Below are 24,010 nucleotides of genomic sequence, written 5' to 3'. Positions count from 1 at the left end.
CAGTGCTGAGCTCAGACAAATGCATTGCAATGAAAATCAAACTGAAAGTAAAAGAATGATGTTTCACCTTTTTGGGATCCAAGGCTCACTCTTTTATGGGATCCGTCCAAAAGATCCGCTTCATTCGTGAACGACCCAACTCTAACTGGGACTGTCAGTGTAGGGATGGCCATCGTTGCCTTTGCCATCAATGATTGCCATCGATGGCAAAAGTGCAACTGCCCAACAATAGTCTATAACCATTCTAAGGATGACCATCAATGTTTTTGCATATTGATGGTCATCCATTTTCTCTGATTGAGTGGCCTGTGGACCAATCAAAATGCGGGGGCGGGGTTTCACGGGTGTCGGGGGCAGAGCTATGCTCCGTGTCCGGCACTGTAGGGAAAAAGCAAAAACAAAACTATTCGTTTAAGCTTTACATCGATGATGGGAAACCATTTGGTTCTCCCCCATCGATGGCAAAACTATTCGACATCGGCCATAAACCATCGATGATTTCTAATCATCGATGGTCGATGGCCATCCCTATGTCAGTGTCATGTACACAATCAAGGCATCATGTCTATGGTCCTGAGCAGAGCCTGCCCTAGGCATAGGCAAACTAGGCAATTGCCTAGGGCACTTATGATGCCAAGGGGCATCCCAAGCCTAGGGCCAGCTCAGATTAACAATGGTCACCGGCTAATTGCTGCTCGCGGGCCGACCGGGTGACACTTGCAGGCTGGCAGCTGCAGATGAAACAGTCTGACAGGCCATGCAAGCAAGGTACGCAGCAAAGTCATCAGATGCTGCTCGCCCACTCTTCCGCCAGTACTTGCCCACTCCTGCCTGTTCCTCCCACCAGCATCCGCCCCGCACCTTCCTGCCAGCATCCTCCCCACGTACTCTTGTCAGCGTCCGCCCCACGCTCCCTTCTGTCAGCGTCCACCCGCTCTTCGCTTACCTGCCAGCACCCGCCCGCTCCTCACACCAGCACCTGCCTACTCCTCATGCCAGTGGCCCGTCTGTTCCTCCCGCTTCCCTAGTTGCTGCCTCATATGGAGTGTGTCATTCCTTCTCACAATGGTGCAGAGACAGGGAAGCCGGCATGTGGGAGTAGAGATGCCAATCCCGGGGCATTTTTTCAATCCCGGGATTCGGGATTGAAAAATGCTCAATCCCGGGAATCCCGGGATTGGCCTCCCTAATAAAAAAAAAACATGACCCGCCCCCAAATGTCACTAAATGCCACAGCCACCCCGCCAATCTTGCCCATCCCCCCTGCCCTGCACTGTCACTTACAGAGGTAGTAGTGACAGGCAGCAGCAGGACCGACCATCCATCTCCAGCGGCGGGGTGGGCGATAGCAGCACAGCGGGCATGTGTCTGGGCGTCCGGATCCGACCATCCATCTCCAGCGGCGGGGCGTGCGTGCGGGTGATGGCAACACAGCGGGCATGTGTCTGGGCGTCCGGATCCGACCATCCATCTCCAGCAGCGGGGCGTGCGTGCGGGTGATGGCAACACAGCGGGCATGTGGCTGGGCGTCCGGATCCCTGACAGTCTGCTGCACTGACAGGAATGGCGGTGGACGGGCTGCGCAGCATGGCGTGATGTCAGGGGTCACGCTGCGCAGACTGGGCGCCGTCATGCCTGTCATCAAAGCACACTGCCAGTGAACACAGAACCAGCCATCCACCGGGGGTCAGCAGCAGTCAGCCGGGCAGCATCTGAGCCATTAGGTGCTCAGCGCTGCCCGGCTTTAGGCACTGGGGTACTAATCCCGAAATCTCGGGATTGAAATCCTGATGATTTTAGGCCAAAATCCCGGGATCCCGCCGATCCCGATCCCGGGATTGGCCTCCCTATGTGGAAGTAAGAGTTAGTGCTGCACTGGGTGTGAGAGGGAACTGCAATGCATATTGCAGGCCCAAGTATCTTGGACTCCTCCAATGATGCCAACTCTTCACATTGGTGAGTTGCTGAGATTCTTATGACTAGCCCGTTCTGCCCTGAACTCCCCCAGGTACAGCATTCCCTGTCCTGAGCTGGGAAGCATCCTATTCATCATCCGTCTCAAGAATTTTTAGCGACTTTCATGCCTTCTAATACACTCTACACCCTCTATACAGTGGATCTTATTTAATAAAATTATGCAATATGGCCAAATGCAATGTAACCCATAGCAACAAATCAAATGCATGCTTTTATGATACCTGAAAAATGACAGGGAAGATCTAATCAGTTGCTCTGTGCTGCAGCATATTTCAGCGCATTACACCGCTTTATTAAATAAGCCCCACTTTCAGTTGACATAATTACTGTAGTAGTGTTTTGCAAGTGCTCCAAGATAACAGGAGCTGGGGTTATTTACCAATAGTTGCTTTGTGCATCTGATGACCCAAATCCTCCCGATATACCAGGCATGTCCAAACAATGGCCCTCCAGCTGTTGTGAAACTACAAGTCCCATCATGCCTTAGCACAGTTTTGCTCTTAGGGAATGCTAAAATGGTGGCAAGGCATGCTGGGATGTGTAGTTTCTCAACAGCTGGAGGGCCACCGTTTGGACATGCCTGCGGTATACGGTCATTGGGTTGACACCGAAAAGTTCGACATGCATTGCATACCTCCCAAGTGTCACGATTTCAGCGGGACAGTCCCGATTTTCGGGTCCTGTCCCGCTGTCCCACCCGCGGCCGGCATAGTCCCGCTGCGGGGGGTGGCAGTTGGGAGCCGCTCCAAACTGATTGAATAGACGCTGTGCGCATGCGCACAGCGTCTATTCGCGGCCGAAAATGGGGTTGCGGCTAATTTGCACAAGTCGTGCCCTCATTTGCATATGCCCCGCCCCTTTCTGGCTTCACCGCGCAAGTGTCCCTATTCCAGCAGCCAAGAAGTTGGGAAGTATGCATTGGGTTGACCCCTGATGGTCGACATGGCTTAGGTCAGGCATGTCCAAACTGTGGCCCTCCAGCTTTTGTAAGACTACACATCACAGCATGCCTTGCCATAGTTTTAGCATTCCTTAATAGCAAAACTGTGGCAAGGCATGATGGAATTTGTAGTTTCACAACAGCTGGAGGGCCATAGTATGGACATGGCTGGCTTAGGTAGACACCTGAAATAGGTCGAAATGCTTAATGCAGTGGTTCCCAAACTGTGTGCCGTGGCTCCCTGGGGTGCCTCGGGACACTTGCAGGGGTGCCACGGGTTGGTCGTCCAGGAGGAATGCTAATTATTTATAATCAATTATTTATGGAGAAAACCATTGCTGGTGGCTGCCAATCATAAAATATGTACAATCAGAAGCAAATCCTGCCCTTTACCACATAACTGAACCTAAGAATCACATATAAACACAGTCTACTTAATTTTATATATATTTTTTGGGACCCAGGGGTGCCGTGGAAAAATGATGATGCTCTAGGGTGCCGTCATTGGAAAAAGATTGGGAACCCCTGGCTTAATGTCAACATGTTTGGATGGTCGACACAAGCATTAGGTCGACAGTGTCTAGGTTGACAGTCAAAAGGTTGACATGGGTGTTTTCACTTATTTTTTGAGCGAACGTGCTGACAGGAGGTATTTCATGCCTACCATCCACTAGGGTGTGGAGTGAGAATAGAATAGTGGGAACTTGTTTCCTAGCACGGTGCCACCGATTTTAATTGTATGCAATCGGGTCACAAAAATCAGGTCAATCGCATAGCATGCAACCAAATCGCATGCGATGCGATTGACCCGACCGACCCGATTTTTTACATTGGAACCAATGTTAAATGGTCCCTGAAACCCGATTTTACATTGGCCCCAATGTTAAATACCCCCCAGACCCCATTTTTCATTGTCTGCCCCTCCCCCATTGTTAACGCCACGATCAACGCGGCGGTACGCGTCCTCCGACCTTTTCATACCCCCACTATCCGCGTTGCGTGGAGTTGATTTTTATATAGTGTGGCGAGTGTAGCGAGCCACCGAGCCCGAAGCGTGGCGAGCGGACGCGCATTACTTCAGACGCTAGCCACACTATATAAAATCAACTCCACACCGACGTGGATAGTGGGGGTATGAAAAGGTCGGAGGACGCATACCGCCGACACTCGCGTACCGCCGACACTCGCGGGCTCGCTGCGCTCGCCACGCTTGGGGTTGGCATTCATCGTGGGGTGGCGTTAACAATGGGGGGGCATTTGACATACAAAGTACCCATCTGTTTGGCTATACAATCAAAAATCGGGTATGGGGGGCCATTTAACATTGGTTCCTATGTAAAATCGGGTCCATCGCATTGGTCGCATCACATGCCATTATAATGGCATGCGATGGACCCGATTTTTACATTGTCGGGAGAGCTCTTAAAAAGCCCGAAATCGGGTCAGTCGGGTCCCATCGCATACCTTAAGTTAAGGTATGCGATGGGACCCGACGGGCGCCCTGCTAGGAAACAAGTACCGAATAGTGTGCCGAGCGCAGCGAGCCATGTGAGGGGATGTGGTGCACCGATACGGTGTCTATGTCGCCCGTGTCGACATTCGGGACAAAAAATAGTGTAGATCCCATGTCGACCTTTTGACTGTCGCCCTAGACACTGTCTACCTTAGGCTTGTGTCAACCTTCCATCCATGTCAACCTTAAGCATGTCGACCTATTCGAGGTGTCGACTTAAGCCACATTGACCTTCTGTGGTCGACCTAATGCCTGTTGACCTTCGGTGGGTCGACACAATGACCCATGCCCGATCCTGTTAGCAGTTCTGACATATTTGTTCCTCATCGGCAAATTTACCAACTTATCTGTGCGCTGCACTAGCAGGATGTGGTGGCGCAACATGTGGTGTGTGTAGCTGCACTGGGTGAGCGTGTCCTCCTGAGAAAGTGCTGCGCTGTGCAGCCCTCACCCCCTCCTCCTGCTCCCCTCTTACATCCTGCTGTCATTCAGGGCCGCAGAACAAGCAGGCAGCAACCTAGACATAGAGGAGACGCCCTGCAAGATGGTAAGATGCATCTCTTCTGTGTGCCTGAGTGCCTTATTACATAGGACGGCCATTGTACTTGTGCAACACTGGGAACTGCCACAAACAGTCCCAGGGGTTAAGGATTTGCCCCTTTGGAACGTGTGTCCCGGGATATGTAGCTGTGTTCTTCTGTAGGCTGCTGTGAATGAATGAGCCCTCTCTTCTACTTCACGCTGCTAAGAACCGGCCTTATATTCAGAATTTCACATGCAAACCAGAGATAAATGTTATATGGATATACTGTAATACGCTTTTCCACACAGATGTTTTCCCATAGTATAATTCGATAATATCTTGTTGAGTAAATGAAGCATTAAGAAGCTATATTGCAATTAAATCAATCAAGAGCCATCAAATCACAACTAAAGTAGGGGAAAGGCAGAGAAAGAATATTCCGGCCGACTGAGGAAAGATTAGTAGAAAATACAGAATGTGCTCCGAAACCCTGTTCCTGAGGTAATAAAAGTTGTGTAATTGCACAGAGCAGGCTTGGGCAATCTGCTGCACAGATGCTGAAATAAAAGTGCCACCCGTCACCCTGGGGATCTCTCTCACTCGCACATAAGAGGGGAATGTATAAACAACCGCACACGGATTTCTGTTGCAAAGACGAGATGTTTTGAGTGGATGAATTGCAGGCCGGGCCCCTCATGATGCATGACGCCTGCGAGTGTGTATAGCGGCCCAGGATAAAGCAATGAAGTGGAAAAGTTGGAGATTTTGCTTTCAGAGAGGGGGTTATTGATTTTGGGCTTGATGCAGTCATGCGCCAACCTAATAGTTTGCATACAGCTCCAGCGATTGGCGCATGCGCAGCGTTTGTGCGGCACCTTTTCTGTTGTGCAACTGCCAGATCCCTTAGTGCCCCTTATGCCACAACATGATTGATATGCTGCGGACGTCTGTACATGTTCAGATGAGGGAGGAGCTCGTTAACGATGCACGGGAGCGCGCACCGTTAAAAATATGGAGTGTACACACTAGACCAGGTCGCCGTTCTGAGCGATATCTTTTACTATCTCCCCTAGGGCGAGATGTACTAAGCCTTGAAAAGTGATAAAATGGAGAGTAATAAACCTTTAACCAATCAGCTCCTACCTGTCATTTTTCAAACATAGCCTGTGACATGGCAGTTAGGTGCTGATTGGCCGGTTGTTTATCACTCCGCATTTTATCACTTTTCAAGCTTAGTACATCTGGCCCCATGTGTGTGTATGGGGCTTAAGGCAATAGCATTAGCCCAGTTTCAACCAATCAAACGCCAGATAACAAGCTGTGTTAGAAAACTATCAGGAGCTGATTGGTTGATAGTTTATCTCTGTCCACTTTATCACTCCCTAAGGCAGTGGTTCCCAAACATTTTTGAATTACGGCACCCCTGAGTATCAGATTTGTTTTTTAAGGCACCTGTAGGCCAAAAGTTCCCATTGATAAAATCACAAAAAAAAAATATTAAATTAAATCAATTGTGTTTATATCTCATCTTTTGGGTCAGTTATGTGGTAATGGACAGGATTCATTTTTGGTTGGCTACAATTTTTCTATTACATTGGTCATAAATAACTAGTCATTGACCACCAATCCAAGACACCCCTGCAAGTCCCTCAAGGCACACCAGGGTGCCACGCAGTGGCGTAACTATAGCTCCGCAGCCCCCGCGGTGGCAGGGGGGCGCAGAGAAATTGGGGGCGCCGCCGGGGGGACTGCGGGGCTATAGTTACCCGCGGTCTGCGTCTCGCCCGGCTCTCTGTCGGGACCTTCCTGACGTCACGGTCCCGGCCGGCTCCTGCTGCAATGAAAACTGACAATTAGAAAATGGCTGCCCCCATACTGCAGACAGTTTTCTGTCTGCAGTATGGGGGCAGCCATTTTCTAAGAGTCTGTTTTCATTGTAGCAGCAGGAGCCGGCTGGGACCGTGACGTCAGGAAGGTCCCGACAGAGAGCCGGGCGAGACGCAGACCGCGGGTAAGAAGGGGGGGCAGGTAAGGTGGGGGGTGGGGTGGGGGGCGCCGAATAAACGTGCGGCGGGGGGGCGCTGAATAGTAAGTTGTGCCCCTGGTGCCACGGCACACAGTTTGGGAACCACTGACCTAAGGCTTTGTATATTTGCCCCACAAAGAGTTCTGTCCTTAAAATTCCTGTTTCTCATAACCCCTTAAACAGCAATGCTAACCACTGTGCCATTGTGCTGTCACTGAACCCATGCCCCATTTGGTTAATTAGTTACGTAGATGATGTGGCTCAGTAAGTGCTGCACGTGTTCGTTGGCCTACCTCAGTCAGCCCTGAATTAAACTGCATCCATTGATCGCACGTTTATGCTGGTTATGAAGTCACACACAGCAATTGGTGTAATGTGTACAACAACATGAGCTTCTGGGTTCAGCGGGGCCCAGACCCTGACCCATGTAGTATACTTCCCTCCCCACAGGCACTGCTCCGATCACCAGGAAAATGGGGTGGCCACCATTTTCCCGGAGACCTGCACATGCACACTAATTGGTGGCATAGTGCCAACGTCTACTCACAGCTGTGACATGGGGAAAGGAGGGGGCCAACATGGACTCTGCACATGGGCCCCTGCTCTATTACACTGCCACCAAACTCGGGGCACAATAGACAGGCAAAAGTGAGCTGCCCTAAGAGCCTTCATAGGGGGAATAGGGTCATTAGGGCAGCAATGCCTGTGGTGAGTAATGGTTCTCTCATCCTCTTTTTTTTTATCCCAGTCAGACTCACTGGTGGTTTGTGACGTGGACCCTGAGCTTAAGGACAAGTTAAGGAGGTTTCGATTTAGGAAGGAGACCAATAACGCAGCTATTCTGAGTGAGTGACGGGCTGTGCATTGGCACGGAGTGAGACCACACATGGCAAGGTCCAGCAAGGACAGGTGTGCAGGGTGTGTGCCGGCACCTCGCCATCTCTTCACCCCCTCATACTCACCATTCTTCTTTGTTTCATAGTGAAGATAGACAAGGAGAAGCAGTTGGTGATCTTGGAGCAGGAGTTTGAGGTGAGTGCTGTCTGTCTGGCCAGAAATATGTTCCCCCAGAGGCAATCTGCCTAGGGGTGCCGGACGCGGTCCAGACAGTCGGGATCCCGACTGTCAAAACACCGACAGATGGGTGCCTGACGGCCACCCGCTATTTTCCCTCGTCCACGACCCCCGTGCCCGCAAGGGGCTTTGGGGCCCACAAGGGGCTTTGTTGCGCTCACCATGCTGACTGAGTCCGGGCACTCGGGATCCCGACTGTCGGAACCCTATACCACACCCCTGCCTAGATTGGGAGATAATCCAAGGGTAGATTTATGAAGCCTGGTGAAGTGATAAAGTGGCCATTGATAACGCACCAGCCAATCAGCTCTTAACTGTCAAATTACAGGCTAGGGGCCAGATTCTCTAAACTTCGAAAGTGATAAAATGGAGATTGATAAACAGCCAGCCAATCAGCTCCTGTCTGATATTTTTCAAACACCTTCTGTGACATGGAAGGTAGGAGCTGATTGGCTGGCTGTTTCTCACTCTTTATTTTATCACTTTTGAAGCTTAGAGAATCTGGCCCTAAAGTTTGTAAAATGACAGATATAAGCAGTGGCGGCTCTTACGGTTTTGGAGGAGGGGGGCTGCCGCAAAGCTGGCCCTTCCGCTGTCACTGCTGCAGCCACCGCCATTTTCCAGTCCCGGCCGCCGGTCCCCTGCATGTAACTTCATACTTACTGCACATGCGCTGGCCTAAGCCTCCATGGGCTGCCTTTGCAGTAGCCCCCTGAGGCATATTCAGGTTCCCGGGTCCAGCGCATGCACGGTATCATCCCCAGTACTGCACATGCACAGAACCCATTTTGGGGGCTGACGCGCATCTGTGCACAGAGAGGCATCCCGGAGAGGGGAAACACCTCCCAATGGGACTGCATTGAGTGACTGGCAGGTCAGACATCCAATAGGAAGTCACTGCCAGTCACATTGAAGCCAGAACAGTCTCACAGACTGCATCTGGCTTCACTTTAGGCAGAGACAGTGGAGGATTTTACCGGGGGGGGGGCTGCAGCCCATAGGTAAAAGCCGCCACTGGTTATAAGCTGATTGGCTGCAGTGTTATCACCGACCGCTTTATCACTTCACCAGACTTAATAAATCTGCCTAAAAGTCTCATGCATCTAGCGAATATTAGCAAGTGACACATGCTCTGTAGAAAACGTACGTATCATTGCGTTTCCCTGCAGAAGCATCTCGGTCACTCCTCACGGTACATGAAATGGGCGTTTCTGGGTAACTGGTGTTGATTTGTCAGAAGCACAGAAGAAAACCGTCCGCACATAGGCCCTTATTCAGATCTGATTGCAGTACAAATTTGTTAATAAAATGGGCAAAACCATGTGCACTGCAGGTGGGGCGGATGTAACATGAAACTGAAATCTAAATTGCAGTGTAAAAATAATGCAGCCAGTATTTACCCTGCACAGAAACAAAATAACTCACACAAATCTAACTCTCTCTGCCCATGTTACATCTGCCCCACCTGCAGTGCACATGGTTTTGCCCATTTTCCAAACAAATTTGTACCGCGGTCAGATCTGAATAAAGGCCATAGAGCAAGCTGCTCCCTATACTGGTTCATGCTCTACTGAGCTAGATGTGTATGCCTGTCTGATATAGTCCAGGTGTCTCTATACTAGCAATAACAGTGTACAACACTGGGTCGGCACAATGCGTCAGCGGAAAGACATGTGTACAGTCACATATGCATTCCGAGTGTGGCGGATAACGGAGCAGCAGAACAGCCCTCTGCCTCAGCACAAAGTATAAAGGAAAAGAAACAGTAACGGATATTTGTTTTCCAGGATATTTCCCCTGATGATCTACAGAACGAGCTTCCAGAACGCCAGCCTAGATATCCTTATAAGTTCTGACAGTCTGTCTCTTTGTAGACAGACACAGGTTATAAGCAAGGGGGGCACCCAGGGCTGCCCACACATTTGGGTGCCGCCACATTAGGGATGGCCATCTTTGAGGCAGAGTCGGACAGCAGGGAGTGCGGGGCTGCCTGTCACCTGTGCCCACGCCCCCTTATCACTTGACCCGGTGCTGACGCTGATACAGGAGGAAGAGCGGCACCGCATCCTGCAGGAAAGGCAGCAGTGGCAGCCCTTGCCTCTGTCTTTGCCGCACTGCACTTCGTCCCCAGGCCACAATCAGCTGGTGCCTGCAACCAAATGTATTTTACACAGGACTCTGTTGGGACACGTGCCAGTCAGCGCTGTCATCAGAATTTGCTGCAGCCAGTCTGAGTATTAAAAAAAAGTTTTAACTTTTTACTGTGTGGGGGAGGGGTTATTCTGTATTAGGGGAGAGTATCTGTCTATGGGGGAGGAGGGTATTTAGTGCTAGGTCGCGCCTACGGCGCACATCTCTCTGTCCCTCCTCCGTCTCCCTAGAAGTTGGGAGATATGCATACTCCTTACACCCAATGCAGCTAACTAAAGTGGCCAATCCTGGAATTGGGCGGCGCATGTGGTCTTCACACCGCGCAGCGCTGAGATGCTGTGCACAGTGACATCTGAGGTCAGGTTGAACAGTGCAGCCTTATGTACGCCCGTCCCTCAGCCAGCTGAGCCAGCTCACCCGCTCTCCATCCCGCACCCACCCTTCTGCCAGCCTGCCTGCACCACATGGACTGACAGGCACCCACTCTTAGGGGCTCATTTATCAAGATCGCATTTTACAATGCGATCTGGGTGGAATATTACCGCCCAGGATCGCATTGTAAAATGCGATCATATCGGGGCAATGTATCATTTTTAAGGGAGCAGGGACAGGGCTCCGATAGGAGCCCGTCCCTGCGAAGCCCTAACCCGGAAGCCGGGAGGTCAGCGCATGCGCGGTTATGCGCTGACCCCCGCCGACCTCTCTTACCGCGAAGTGTAGCCATAGGCTACAATGGGCTATCGCCATATCAGAATGGAGATAGCCCAGGGCTGCGATGCCGGGCTGCCCGATGTTAATACATCAGGCAGCTTCGCATCCCCCATAGAAACCTATGGGGGATGCGGCCGGCGGCGCTGCAGGGAGGATCGCAGCAGGGATCGGAGATTCCTGCTGCGGTCCCCCTTTGATACATTTAGGAGATACTTTGCGGCTAAACCCTTTAAACGTGCGTTTTCGGGGATTTAGCCGCAAATATAGTTTGATAAATGGGCCCCTTAGTATGTCTGCATACACACAGTTATATATCTGGAAACCCCTCTTGAAAATCCTGCATTTGCCCCTGGGTAGCAGGGAGTAGTTGCCTATGCTGATCACACGCTGTGTGGTGTGTGCCTCCCAACTTACTTACAGCCAGTATGTTCTACCTGCTTCTCACTAGTGAGTGCTGCAGCCCGCCTCGGGGTCCGGTGTAATAGCGTAGGGGAGCAGATGATCGGGTAATAGCATCAGTACATGGGGAGCAGTCTTTGGTGTCCTATTAATATACAGGGGGAGCAGCTTGTGGTGTCCTGTAAATATACAGGGGAGCAGCCTGTGGTGTCCTGTAAATATACAGGAAGAGCAGCCTGTGGTGTCCTGTTAATATACAGGGGTTGCAGCCTGTGATGTCCTGTTAATATACAGGGGGAGCAGCCTGTGCCGTCCTGTTATTATACAGAGGAGCAGCCTGTGGTGTCCAGTTTCTATTCTTTTTTTATTTATTAATACATATTTTTTAAATGAAAAACCTCCATTTAATGATGCGCTGTTACTTATGGGCCAGTGCTCTGGACTTGCCACCCAGGCTAAAAGTTGCCAGCCAGCCCCTGGATGTACTAACTCTGCAATGCCGTTTTAGGAGATTTGGCCAAATTCCGTGTGTACCAAGCTTTGATATACGTTCCCCTGGACGTATACGTAACGCCATCACAGTAAGAAATAACAAATGCTTATTTTTGCATTTTCCCCTGAGAACGATCCAATCCCCAGTTCCTCCTTTTCAGAACAGCTGCTGTCTGAAAGAATATAAAAAAAAGGGGCGGCCTGTTTGGGGGGCCGGGGCAGTTTATTTATTAGAAGGGTGACCAACTCATCCCTTTAATCCGGGACACATATTAATTACACAGTTTCTGTGGCTGGCTTTCATTCACACCTCAAGACTCCATTTCACCTGGTTTTAAACTGCCACAGAACCTGTGTAATTAATATGTGTCCCGGATTAAAGGGATGAGTTGGTCACCCTATTTATTAGGGAGGCCAATCCCAGAAATCCCAGGATTAAGCATTTTTCAATCCCAAATCCCGGGACGTCTCCTGGGGACATACACACGATCCGTGCTTCATTTCTAAGCGTTCTAGTCAGATTGCTTAGAAATAGACCTAATATCACCCCCTGTGCAGGCCACATAAGGTTTGTAGATACTGTGGCAAGGATTTTCAACCTTTTTACATTGCAGCACACTAAATAAGATTTTAAAATTGCCAAGGCAAACCATGAGATCCCCACAGCGCAAAACACATTGGCCCCCCCAGAAAAAAACAAAACTATTGGCTCCATACAAAAAAAACGATCACACTGGTCCCCACAGGTAACAAAAATAAAATACATTGGTCCTCACATGAAAAGAAGAGACCGGTGAATAACAGTTGAACTGGTGGTGGCTGCAAACTGGTTTGGGCATCTCTAGATCTGGGGGCACACCTGAGACCAGCTCAAGGCACGGTGTGGTTGAAAAACACTGTACTGTGGGGTAAATTTACTAAGGTGGGAGTTCTGTTGAAGATGAGATGTTGCCCATAGCAACCAATAAGATTTTACGTTTTATTTATTTAGCACCTTCTAGAAGCTAATAGAATCTGATTGGTTGCCCATAGCAACATACCATATTTAATTGAACTCCCATCTTAGTAAATTTACTCCTGTATGTCTTTTGTTTACTGATTTCCTTGACATGATGCCACATTCCTAGTGTACAGTTATAAGTATACACACGAGGATGGCCGCGTCTCGTACCCGCTCTGCATGATATTCTCCAGCCCAGTAGGTAAGTGTCCAATAAGGGTGTTGTGTGCATCCAAGTTCATACCTCCCAAAATCGTCCAGCGTTGATGTTTGGGGGTGTGGCCTAGTGATCCTTGGCGTGTCCTATTCCCGCCGGGCCACGCCCCCATTATCACCGCTTCGGGGGCATAGCTAGCGACCCTCTGAGCTGCTGGCTATATCCCCAGCCCCTCAGGCTGCAGAATAGAGTCTACGCGGGACACTGCAGGCCCCAGAATGGGACGTTCCCGAGAAAAGCAGGACAGTTGGGAGGTATGCAAGTTGGATGTGGTATAGAAGATCTACAGTACCATTTCCCGGTGGGCCAGCCCAAAACTCATTAAAAGGGCCCGGCCGCGGGCAGCGGCCGCAGCACTTTGCCCAAATCAAAAATGGCTCCCAGCTCCCGTTCCCCCTCTGCCCGGCCAGCAGAAGAAAGATGAACAGCAGCAGGTGAGCCCCCCCCCCAGGCATACCTCCACCGGCGCCACCCCCCACCCCCGGGCATACCAACGCCGCCACCCCTCCCCCAGGCATACCGACGCCGTGAGCCCTACCCCCCCCACCCCTCCCCCGGGCATGCCGTCGACGCCTCCCCCCTTCCCGCTCTCCCGGGTCGGTTTCGAGACCCGATCCAATCCTGGTAATTAGGCTTCCGGGTTTATGACCCATAGTCCTATCTGCACATGAGTGTTGCCGCAGAGGGTGCTGGGAGCAATCTGATAAGATTTCTGGGAAGGATCCAATTGAATTAGGACATTCCCTGATCCTAGCTTCAAATCTTTCCCTTTAAATGTCCCTCCCATGCATTGTATTATGGTTTTGGTGCTGTGCAAGATTACACTAGCTAGCTGGTTGTACTCCTAGCTCTAACGGGCCCTACACGCGGGGCGATATCAGGGCATTTTCGAAGTGATCAGACTTGATTTGACTAGATTGCTTAGAAAAAACCCCTACATCACTCCGTGTGTAGGGGCGATAGCGATGCACGGACCCGCGCGTCTCTATTGGCTTGGAGATTAAGATCCAGCAATCTGGATAAATCTAGTTAGATCACCAGCCAGAGCCGGTGTTCTCACTGGAGAACACTGGCCCTGACAGATCGCTCAGCACACATTGCTGTGCAGCGCTGTGTGCTGAGCGATCTACATTGCTCAGATCGCTCAGCAAAATCTCTACGTGTGTGTAGGCTCCATAAGGGGCCCATTTATCAATCAACCCTAGAATTATCATTTCTTATCTCTGCTTATCTCAGTAATTACAATCGAGGCACACTGGCATGTGCGACATTAACAATCACATGCAAGGACAGGAGCTCTGCGATGTGCAGAAGTAATGCAATCCTATTAGCCATCAGTTTACTTTCAGTCCCCTGTACATGCATTCATAGGGTACTTAATAATAGTACACCCTGAATACCCCCTACGGTACATATCCCACAAATATTATTTGATAAACAGGCCCCGAACTGAGGTCTGAACTTGACGGGTTTGGATTACTAGTTCGACATCGTCTAAGTTGACACATGAAAAAAGTCAACATGCACTAGGTCGGCGTTGACAAAAGATCGACAGAAGCAATAGGTCAACATTGCATTGGTCGACACAGGCAGAAGTTGGCATGAGGTGTTTTTTATCGTTTTTCGGTGTCTGTCAACATGCGTCAACATGGACCCCAAATTAGTGTAACGCATATCCTCACATGGCTCGCTTCGTTTGACACACTTTACCGTTCTCAATTGTAGTACATGTGGATCGGAAAGTATGTAATAGTTTTCCGGAAAATAAAGAAACGTGAAAAACATGTCGAAGTTTTAACGTGTCGACAGTTGTCCTATTAACGTATTACTTGTGTTAGCCTTATGTCAATGTTGACATAACGCATGTTGACCTTTTTCCTGTCGACCAGCAGTGGTTGACCTCTAGGCTGTCATCCTAGACACTGGAACGAGAATTCGACAGGTACAGAAATTAGGGTGCGGGTGGGAGAGTGGTTGTTTCACTCATTGCAATACTATAGAATTATTATTAAATAATTGGATAAATGATCCTCAGTAAGTGGAAGAGAAGAATACTGCGGAGAAAATGCCAATCCCCCCCCATTCCGACCCTGTCCTTATACAATTATACCTAACAAACATCAGATGTGGGGATTACTCACAACAGGAATCATTAGTGTGATTATCACAAGTGATCCAGAACTGGAGTCACCGCGCTTCAGTAAGTGCTCTCCTCCTGTAGATAAATGACAGGGCAAAGACTCCATAATTAAAAAGCAGAGGACTGTATGGTACAGAGATACGTTTGTTTATTAAACTGAAGGATTTCCCACTTTACAGTCTACTTCACCGTCTCAAGTATTATCTAGAGGTTCTTGTGAGGATGAGGGATTTATGGAGCATACACACGTAGAGATCTCACTAGATCGCTTACAAAATGCCCCTACATTGCTCAGTGTGTAGGGGCATCGCAGCACCATATCATATGTGATCCTTAGCAACGCAAATGCAGGGGACAGATATCGGGATACTCTTTAGGGACCAGGAATGAGCAGCTGCTATTTACCAACTGTGGCAACATCTAATATCAGTATTATCTGTTCCTACCAGGATGCAAACCAGAGCAGCAAATGATGTACGCTGGGAGCAAGAACAGGCTGGTGCAGACTGCAGAGCTCACAAAGGTATGGAGGTATGCGGGAGGTATGGAGGTATGCCGGCGGTATGGAGGTATGCGGGAGGTAGGAGGTATGCGGGAGGTATGGAGGTATGCGGGAGGTAGGAGCAGGGCTGCCACTAGTAATGTTGGGGCCCGGGACTGACTTTCAGCCCAGGCCCCCAGTGGCACCCCCCCATTCGCACAAGCACACCCCCCCTGCGCGCCGGCACCCCGCCTCCCCCTATGCCCCCCAATTAGCATTGCTTACCAACACTCACTGCACAGTGCAGCCTGCAGAGTGCCGAGCCCCTCTGTATCCTAGGCTCGGCGCTCTGCAGGCTGCACTGTGTATTGTGCGTGCCTGGCCGGGGGGGGGGGGGGGGGTGGAGAGATGCATTGTGCGGGGGGGGGGGGTTTGAGGGTGCCGTGCCACTGCGGGCACAGAGGCCAGGGCCCGGGACAGTTGTACCAACGGCACCCCCCTGTCGGCGGCCCTGGGTATGAGGTTCAGCGGAAGGAAACCCACTAGATGCGGTCATCAGACCAAGCTCAGCAGTAACAGGCTTTCATAGAAACATAGAATTTGACGGCAGATAAGAACCACTTGGCCCATCTAGTCTGCCCCTTTTTTAAACATGTTACCTCAAACCATATTTGATCCTTATTTTTTTGTAAGGATATCAATATGCCTATCCCAAGCATGTTTAAATTGTACTACTGTATTTGCCTCTACCACCTCTGATGGTAGGCTATTCCACTTATCTACTACTCTTTCTGTGAAGTAATTCTTCCTCACATTTCCCCTGAATTTTCCTCCCTCTAGTTTCAGTGCATGTCCTCGTGTTCTGTTGCTCCTCTTCCTGTGAAGAATGTCTCCCACCTGTACCTTGTTAAAACCCTTGATATATTTGAAAGTTTCTGTCATGTCCCCCCTTTCCCTTCTCTGCTCTAAAGTATACATATTAAGATCTTTTAGTCTTTCCTGGTATGTTTTGTGATGTAGGCCATGCACCATTTTAGTTGCCCTTCTTTGTACAGTCTCTAATGTATTTATATCCTTCTGGAGATATGGCCTCCAGAACTGAACACAATACTCTAGATGAGGTCGTACCAATGACCTATACAGTGGCATTATTACTTCTTTCTTTCTACTGCTGATACCTCTCCCTATGCAACCAAGCATCTGACTTGCCTTCTTCATTGCTTTGTTACATTGCCTACCTGCCTTTAAGTCCCCTGAAATAGTGACACCTAGATCCCTCTCTTCCTCAGTAGTTTCCATTATAGTGCCATTTATACTATATTTAGTCTTTGGATTTTTGCAACCCAAGTGCATGATTTTGCATTTTTTGGCATTAAACTGTAGTTGCCATGCTCTTGACCATTCCTCTAATCTACCTAGATCATCAATCATTTGTTTTACCCCTCCTGGTGTATCTACCCTGTTGCATACCTTTGTGTCATCTGCAAAAAGGCACATTTTACCCTCAATTCCATTTGCAATATCACCAATAAAGATATTAAAAAGCACTGGTCCAAGTACAGATCCCTGGGGTACTCCACTTGTAACCTTTCCCTCCTTTGACTGTACTCCGTTTACTACAACTCTCTGTTTTCTGTCCTGCAACCATGCTCTTATCCATTCAACTATCTTAGAATCCAATCCCAAGCTTTCAAGTTTATTTAACAGTCTGCGATGTGGGACAGTGTCAAAAGCCTTACTAAAGTCTAGATAAGCTACATCTACAGCCCCACCTTGATCTATTACTTTAGTCACCCAGTCAAAAAAGTCAATAAGATTTGTTTGACATGATCTTCCCCCAGTAAACCCATGCTGTTTTGGATCCTGTAAATTGCTGGTTTTGAGATATTCTACAACTCTTTCTTTTAAGAGTGTTTCCATCAATTTCCCTACTACTGATGTAAGGCTCACTGGTCGATAGTTGCTTACCTCTTCTTTGCTTCCACTTTTGTGCAGTGGGACTACATTCGCTGTTTTCCAGTCCTCTGGGATTACTCCAGTAGCTAGTGACTGGTTGAATAATTCTGTTATTGGTTTTACCAGCTCCCCTTTAAGCTCTTTTAGTATCCTTGGATGTATCCCAAGTTCCTAGCACCATTTTTACATTGGGTCAACGCAAGCCTTGGTTCTTCACGACAAAACCAAGAGCCTGATTCAGATCTTACTGCTAATGTGGGAATTCGCAGTGGCCTCCGTGGAGAAAGCCGCCACCCAAACAGCTAGAGAAAATGCCTCTTTTTAAAATTCAAGAGAATTGCGAGTGGATCACTAACCGCTATCCTCTTGCAAAGCCTTCTGCAAATCCCAAACCATCGAACAATATTTGCCGTCTGTGCAAATGTGACTAATTATGAGGCTTTCACTAATTTGCGACTGCGATGGGGTGAAAGTGGTCATCGCTGACATCACAGACCCTCCTAAAAAAACACCTGGGCATTCAATAATCGCTCGCGGCAGCGGGCCAGGCAATCCACCCATGGAAACACCCAGCGTTTCATAGGCGTTCCCATGAGAACGCTGGTCATTCCCATGCAAATCCTCCGGTGAGGCGGGTTGGGCGGGATGTCAGCTGCCTGCCCACTTCCTCTCGAGGGTGCACGGATATGTAAGTACCCTGAGAGTCATTACATATTTGTGCACCTTCACCATCATTCAATGGTCGGCGACCATCAAATGATGGGGGTGGTTCCCCCTAGCCTGGGAATGGATGTTTGGCGGGTGGAGTTTGGTGGACTCGCAAGGCTGCAATCAACCAGAATAACCCCCAACTCTGCTCAGTGCTGTGAGGCAGTAATGCTAACCATTACACCATCCGTACTGCCCCGTATATATAACACATGGTGGGGATAGAACCCATGACCTCAGTGCTGTGAGGCAGTAATGCTAACCATTACACCATCCGTACTGCCCCGTATATATAACACATGGTGGGGATAGAACCCATGACCTCAGTGCTGTGAGGCAGTAATGCTAACCATTACACCATCCGTACTGCCCCGTATATATAACACATGGTGGGGATAGAACCCATGACCTCAGCGCTGTGAGGCAGTAATGCTAACCATTACACCATCCGTACTGCCCCGTGTACATAACACATGGTGGGGATAGAACCCATGACCTCAGTGCTGTGAGGCAGTAATGCTAACCATTACACCATCCGTACTGCCCATATGTCATTTTCCCTCTGCCCCGATAGGAATAAAGATGCCTGATTGGGATGTTAAGTTCCCCATACACTAGCCAGACTTGTCTGTGGCACAGCGCAGACCTGATTTACCCGGGAGTCCTTCATCCGATTTGGCACTGGATATGCCATTTTGACATGTGCTTTATCACATGTACAAATAGCACTGAATGACTCCCGGGGAGCTGCCCGGGGAGTTCAAGGGAAAGCGGATGCGATAAATCAGATGCAGCCACGATGTGCACTGAAGGCTGCCATTCCGATCAATCTCCGGAACCGATGTCAAACAGGTGCGTTTTGGCCGCTTTTCATCTGATTTCTTGGGCTGATCCATTGGAATTGGGTGAAATCGCCCAAAATTGCATAGTGCTAGCACTGGCAATGCAACCAGTCCCTTTATGTTGCTGAATAACACTCCACCAAAGCCCTGTGCGGTGGTGCCAGGCTTTGTAACTACAATGCTATTAGCATATTGACCACCGCACCCCCAATGCATGGAAACATTACCGATGCAAAATAGAATACAGATATCTGTTTTATATTATTGTAAGTCTACATTGGATGTTTTAATAAAACCTTTTACCATTCATGTAATGTGTGTGATGACCTGGGCGGACCCCTGCCTGTCAATCAAGCTGCGAGCGCCCCAGCAAATGTAAAATCCGCCCAAGGTGCTCGCTGCGGGGTTTGCACATGCGCATTATCCCGCATGCACAGTCCACCATTATCTGGGATGGAAACAAATTTAGAAACATCTCTTATTTATTGTTTTTTTTTTTTCATTGTTTCCATTTATTTACCTTGTAAGGCGCTGTGGACCCTTTGTAGCACCATATAAATAAAGAATAATATAATAATAATAATAATAATAAAAAAAAAAAGACAGATGAATTAAAATCACCAATAATTTGTCCAGAGGTACTGATGAGGGTTCTAGATACGGTTGATTACTTCCATGTTGCTATGATCTGAACTATCCTCTTCCAGGTTTTTATGAATGCGACCCCTCACTTTGTTCCATCTGTGACTCTCCGCAGGTGTTTGAGATCAGGAACACCAGTGACCTGACAGAAGAGTGGCTGAAGGAACGCCTGGCTTTCTTTCGTTAAACCGCACCTGTGTATATACTGTATATCCTGTAGCTCTGATTGTATATCCGTATTACTAATAAACGTAAACGCAATGACGTAGCTGCGTATTGGCTTGATAAGGCATCACAGATGCTACACTTCACTCATCCAGGCAACTCCACATTTCTTTACCGATACCGATGAGAATCCCAACGGTCAGGAACCATACTGTCCGGCGTAATCGCTTGAAAGGCGCCGTTGATTGACTTCAGCCAAAAAATAAGGAATTACTGTACACTGCTGTCCTAGTTGCATTGCTTGCTCCAGTGGAGGAATGGTTACACCCAGACAGGCCTATTCCTTGTTACCTGTATTACACTTAAGCTTCTTATTTAGTGTTGGATGAATGAGGTTTGTCCATGATCTGTCCAACATTCATTATGACCAATCCTTTTTGCTGTTGACGCGTTTTTTTATGAAATTCAGAGTGCCCTGCATAATGTGCTGGAACTACTGACAAAGTAGGAATGCTGGGGACATGGGAATGACAATAGGAGGCCCTCATTCTGCTCTCTAAGCTGGCCCATGCTCAGGAGCGCCCTCTGGAGCCCCGGCCCTCACACGGGCTCAGGAGAGATGTGTTTGTTATGGGACCGGATGATGACATGTTCTGCCTCTGGGTTTGATTCTGAGATTCGCGCAATTCTGACTGCAACAAATGTCGCATGCATTGTGGGCTTCATACACATCTTATACCCCTTTTACACCAAAACGCTGGGTCGCACCCGGCTTTTTGGACCCAGGATCAAGCCGGGTGCGACCCGGCGTTTTGTCCCTTTTACACCGGCGCCCCCCTCCCGGTGTAGGCGGTTCCTGAGCCGCCGCTTGGAGATGACATCGATCGCCACCGCCTGGACCCGGATCGCTGTGCTGGGGGCAAGCCTAGCACTAAGGTAATCTTCTGGGCTGCCCCCAGTCCCCGCGCACCCCCCAGCTGTCGTCCGGGAGGTGAATGGATGCCGCACACAGGCATCCATTCACCTCCTCCACTGCTGCTGTCTGCAGAGTACAGCAGACATCAGCGCAGGCTGTCTGTGCCCCCCGTCCTCCCCGTCCCCCATTGATGTAAATGGAAGTCAGATGACCCGGCTAACCCATTTACACCGCCCTCTAACCAGGTCCTGGCCGTATTCTACCCAGGTCAGGACCTGGGTAGAAGTCCCATGTAAAGGGACACGGCGTGTCCCATTTACACCACCGATGATCCAGGTCTGACCCGCCGCTGACCCGTATGCAATGTAGGGTAACAGTGCGATTGCACATAGAATATGTATGCTGGCTCCCACTCTGAGCTGTGTGTCCTGCTCCAGGTACACGCTGATGCAAATCCTGGTGAGCACAATAGCAGCTGCCATTGCAGGGGGCAGTACGGTCTCAGAGATGCCCCCAAATGCTGGGGAAAGATGGCGTAATCCGTGCATCCTGTTATGAGACACTAACACAATGCTGCACTGCAGGTGGGGCACATATGCAGAGAGAGTTAGATTTGGGTGGGGTGTGTTCATACTGAAATCTAAACTGCAATGTAATAATAAAGCAGTCAGCATTTTACCCTGCACAGAAACAAAATTACTCACCCAAATATAACTCTCTGCACATGTTACATCTGCCCCACTGCGCATGGTTTTTCCCCGTTGTGTTTCTTTGCTAGCTAATAAAGCTGAATCAGGCCTCTTTTCCAAAACCAATATACTGGTTGAGTATGACTTATCCCTATATCCCTTATCCCAAAAAACTGTGGTTTTTGGGGAAGCGGTCATCTATTAGAATGAACTTAGGTCTACAGTCATTAGGTCGACCCCACTAGGTCGACTGGCAGGAAGGTCGACCTGACTTAAGGTCGACATGGGCCAAGGTCGACATAACTTAAGGTCGAATTCGCATAAAGGTCGACATGAGGAAGGTCGACTGGTCATAAGGTCGACATGGGTTTTTCACTGTTTTTTGAGCCGACATGTGCCGACAGGCGGTATTTCATGCCCTACCATCCACTAGGGCGTGGTGGGAGAATATCTTCTAACTGTCCTTATGTTCATGTTTTGGGACAGCCTCACTGTCCAACCTACATGCCTCAGTGTTCCACGGTGGGTGGGTTTTGGGGACGGAATCGGTACATCTGTCAGAATGAACTTAGGTCTACAGTCATTAGGTCGACCCCATTAGGCTGGCTGGAAGGTTGACCTGATTTAAGGTAGACATGGGCCAAGGTCGACATGACTTAAGGGCGAATTTGCATAAAGGTCGACATGAGGAAGGTCGACTGGTCATAAGGTCGACATGGGTTTTTCACAGTTTTTTGATCCGAGTGTCGACACAGTCGACATGGACACAGTTGGCAATGAGAATCGGACCCTCGCATCGCTCGCTTCGCTCGCAATGCATCGGGCACGGTGGCTCGCTTCGCTCGCCACAGCTTTAATAACCTCCTCCACGCCCTAGTGGATGGTAGGGCATGAAATACCGCCTGTCGGCACATGTCGGCTCAAAAAACAGTAAAAAAAAACATTTCGACCTTATAACCAGTCGACCTTCCTCATGTCGACCTTTATGCAAATTCGACCTTAAGTCATGTCGACCTTGGCCCATGTCGACCTTAAGTCAGGTCGACCTTCCTGCCAGTCGACCTAGTGGGGTCGACCTAATGACTGTAGACCTAAGTTCATTCTAATAGATGACCGCTTCCCGTTGGGGACTTGGGTGGCTCCCTGCACATGTACGCAGCGTCTATTCATGGCAGACAGATTGTCTGGGGGCATGTCCAGCAACTCACGGCATTACCACAAAGCCACATCCCTTTTGCGTGGCTTTGTTGGCCTGCCACAGTTGACACGGGGATCTAGCAGAGAAGAGACACCTGGCATATTAAGAAGCATCCTGAGGTAGGACGCAGTATGGCCTCAGACTGTCAGCAGCGTTCATTTTGGCAAGGATTTTCAATTAAGTTTTAGGGGGTTATTCAATCTGTGCAGATATCTCCCAACAGGGGAAATAGCTTCTCTCACCTATCCAATGCTGCCGTTAACAACAGCATTGAGGGCAGCTGTTTTGTCGAAAACAGCCTCGGATTGTCGAAATCATGACCGTCGTTCGACAATCCGGGGCCGTTTTCGACGATCCGCAAAGTTTCCAACACTTGACAGCCGAAACATGAATTCCGGCTGTCGAGTTACTGTCGAAGCAACTGAAAATGGACCAGGATTGAATACCCCCTTATATATTCTTAGTCACTTTCTTAAAATTTTACTAAATTAAAATATCGGCGGGGGGGGGGGGGCGCATACAATGTAGTTACGCCACTGAAAATAACTCACCCAAACCGAAAGTTCGCCGTGGGTGCACAAACCCTACGTCTGTACATGTGCAGAAACAATCCTGTGCAGACGCGCAACATCAGTCCTCTGTGCAAATGCACGGAGGACCGAATGAACGAGAATAACCCCCACTGTGTATACCCTTCACTATGTGTTTCGTAATCTAGGTATTAGACAAGTTCAACAAAAAATGCTCTTTCATTCACAGCAGGCCATTTATTTTCTGCAAATATCAATTCAGGAATACAGTTGTTTTTTTTTTATTAAAAATGTTAATTTAAATAATGAAAGAATACAATAAATCACTAGAAAAATACAACCTGCCGGATACAGGTAAGTAGTAGTAGTAGTAGTAGTAGTAGTAGTAGTAGTAGTAGTAGCAGTAGCAGCAGCAGCAGCAGCAGAAGCAGCAACAGCAGCAGTAGTAGTAGTAGTACAGTACTAGTCTACTGCAAAAATGAAGCTGTAAGGATGCATATTATAATATATACAGTAGCTATTTAGCTAAAGTTAAGAGTGATTCTCATGTGATTCTCATGACAGAGTTGTTGTGCAGCCGCAGTACAAGTAAGTAAATCTAGGGCCAGAGTGGATGAATAAGTAAGTGGAGTTTGTATATTCTCCCCGTGCTTGCGTGGGTTTCCTTCGGGTACTCCGGTTTCCTACCACAATCCAAAAATATACTGGTAGTCTAATTGG

The 24,010-nt window shown here is 49.0% G+C and overlaps 1 protein-coding gene across 2 annotated transcripts; it reads left to right on the top strand.

Annotated features, from left to right (window-relative positions):
• The first annotated feature begins 4,824 nt into the window (after nucleotides 1–4,824).
• GMFG (glia maturation factor gamma) lies at nucleotides 4,825–20,056 on the top strand. 2 transcript variants are annotated; one of them, XM_083159959.1, is made up of 7 exons: nucleotides 4,825–4,977; nucleotides 7,728–7,824; nucleotides 7,962–8,011; nucleotides 9,841–9,892; nucleotides 12,928–13,008; nucleotides 15,613–15,686; nucleotides 19,908–20,056. In XM_083159959.1, exons 1-7 carry the CDS (start codon nucleotides 4,975–4,977, stop codon nucleotides 19,977–19,979), a joined length of 429 nt encoding a protein of 142 aa, XP_083016085.1. In that variant the 5' UTR covers nucleotides 4,825–4,974; the 3' UTR covers nucleotides 19,980–20,056. The 2 variants fall into 2 exon arrangements, with proteins under 2 accessions (XP_083016085.1, XP_083016086.1); XM_083159960.1 differs by having other exon boundaries at nucleotides 4,966–4,977; nucleotides 7,732–7,824.
• Nucleotides 20,057–24,010: the final 3,954 nt, after the last annotated feature.

This window comes from Crinia signifera, chromosome 9 (assembly GCF_055691185.1).
Source record: "Crinia signifera chromosome 9, ASM5569118v1, whole genome shotgun sequence".
NCBI classification, from domain to species: Eukaryota; Metazoa; Chordata; class Amphibia; order Anura; family Myobatrachidae; genus Crinia; species Crinia signifera.
Note: the sequence above shows the minus strand (reverse complement) of the source record. Positions and strands in the feature narration are given on the sequence as shown.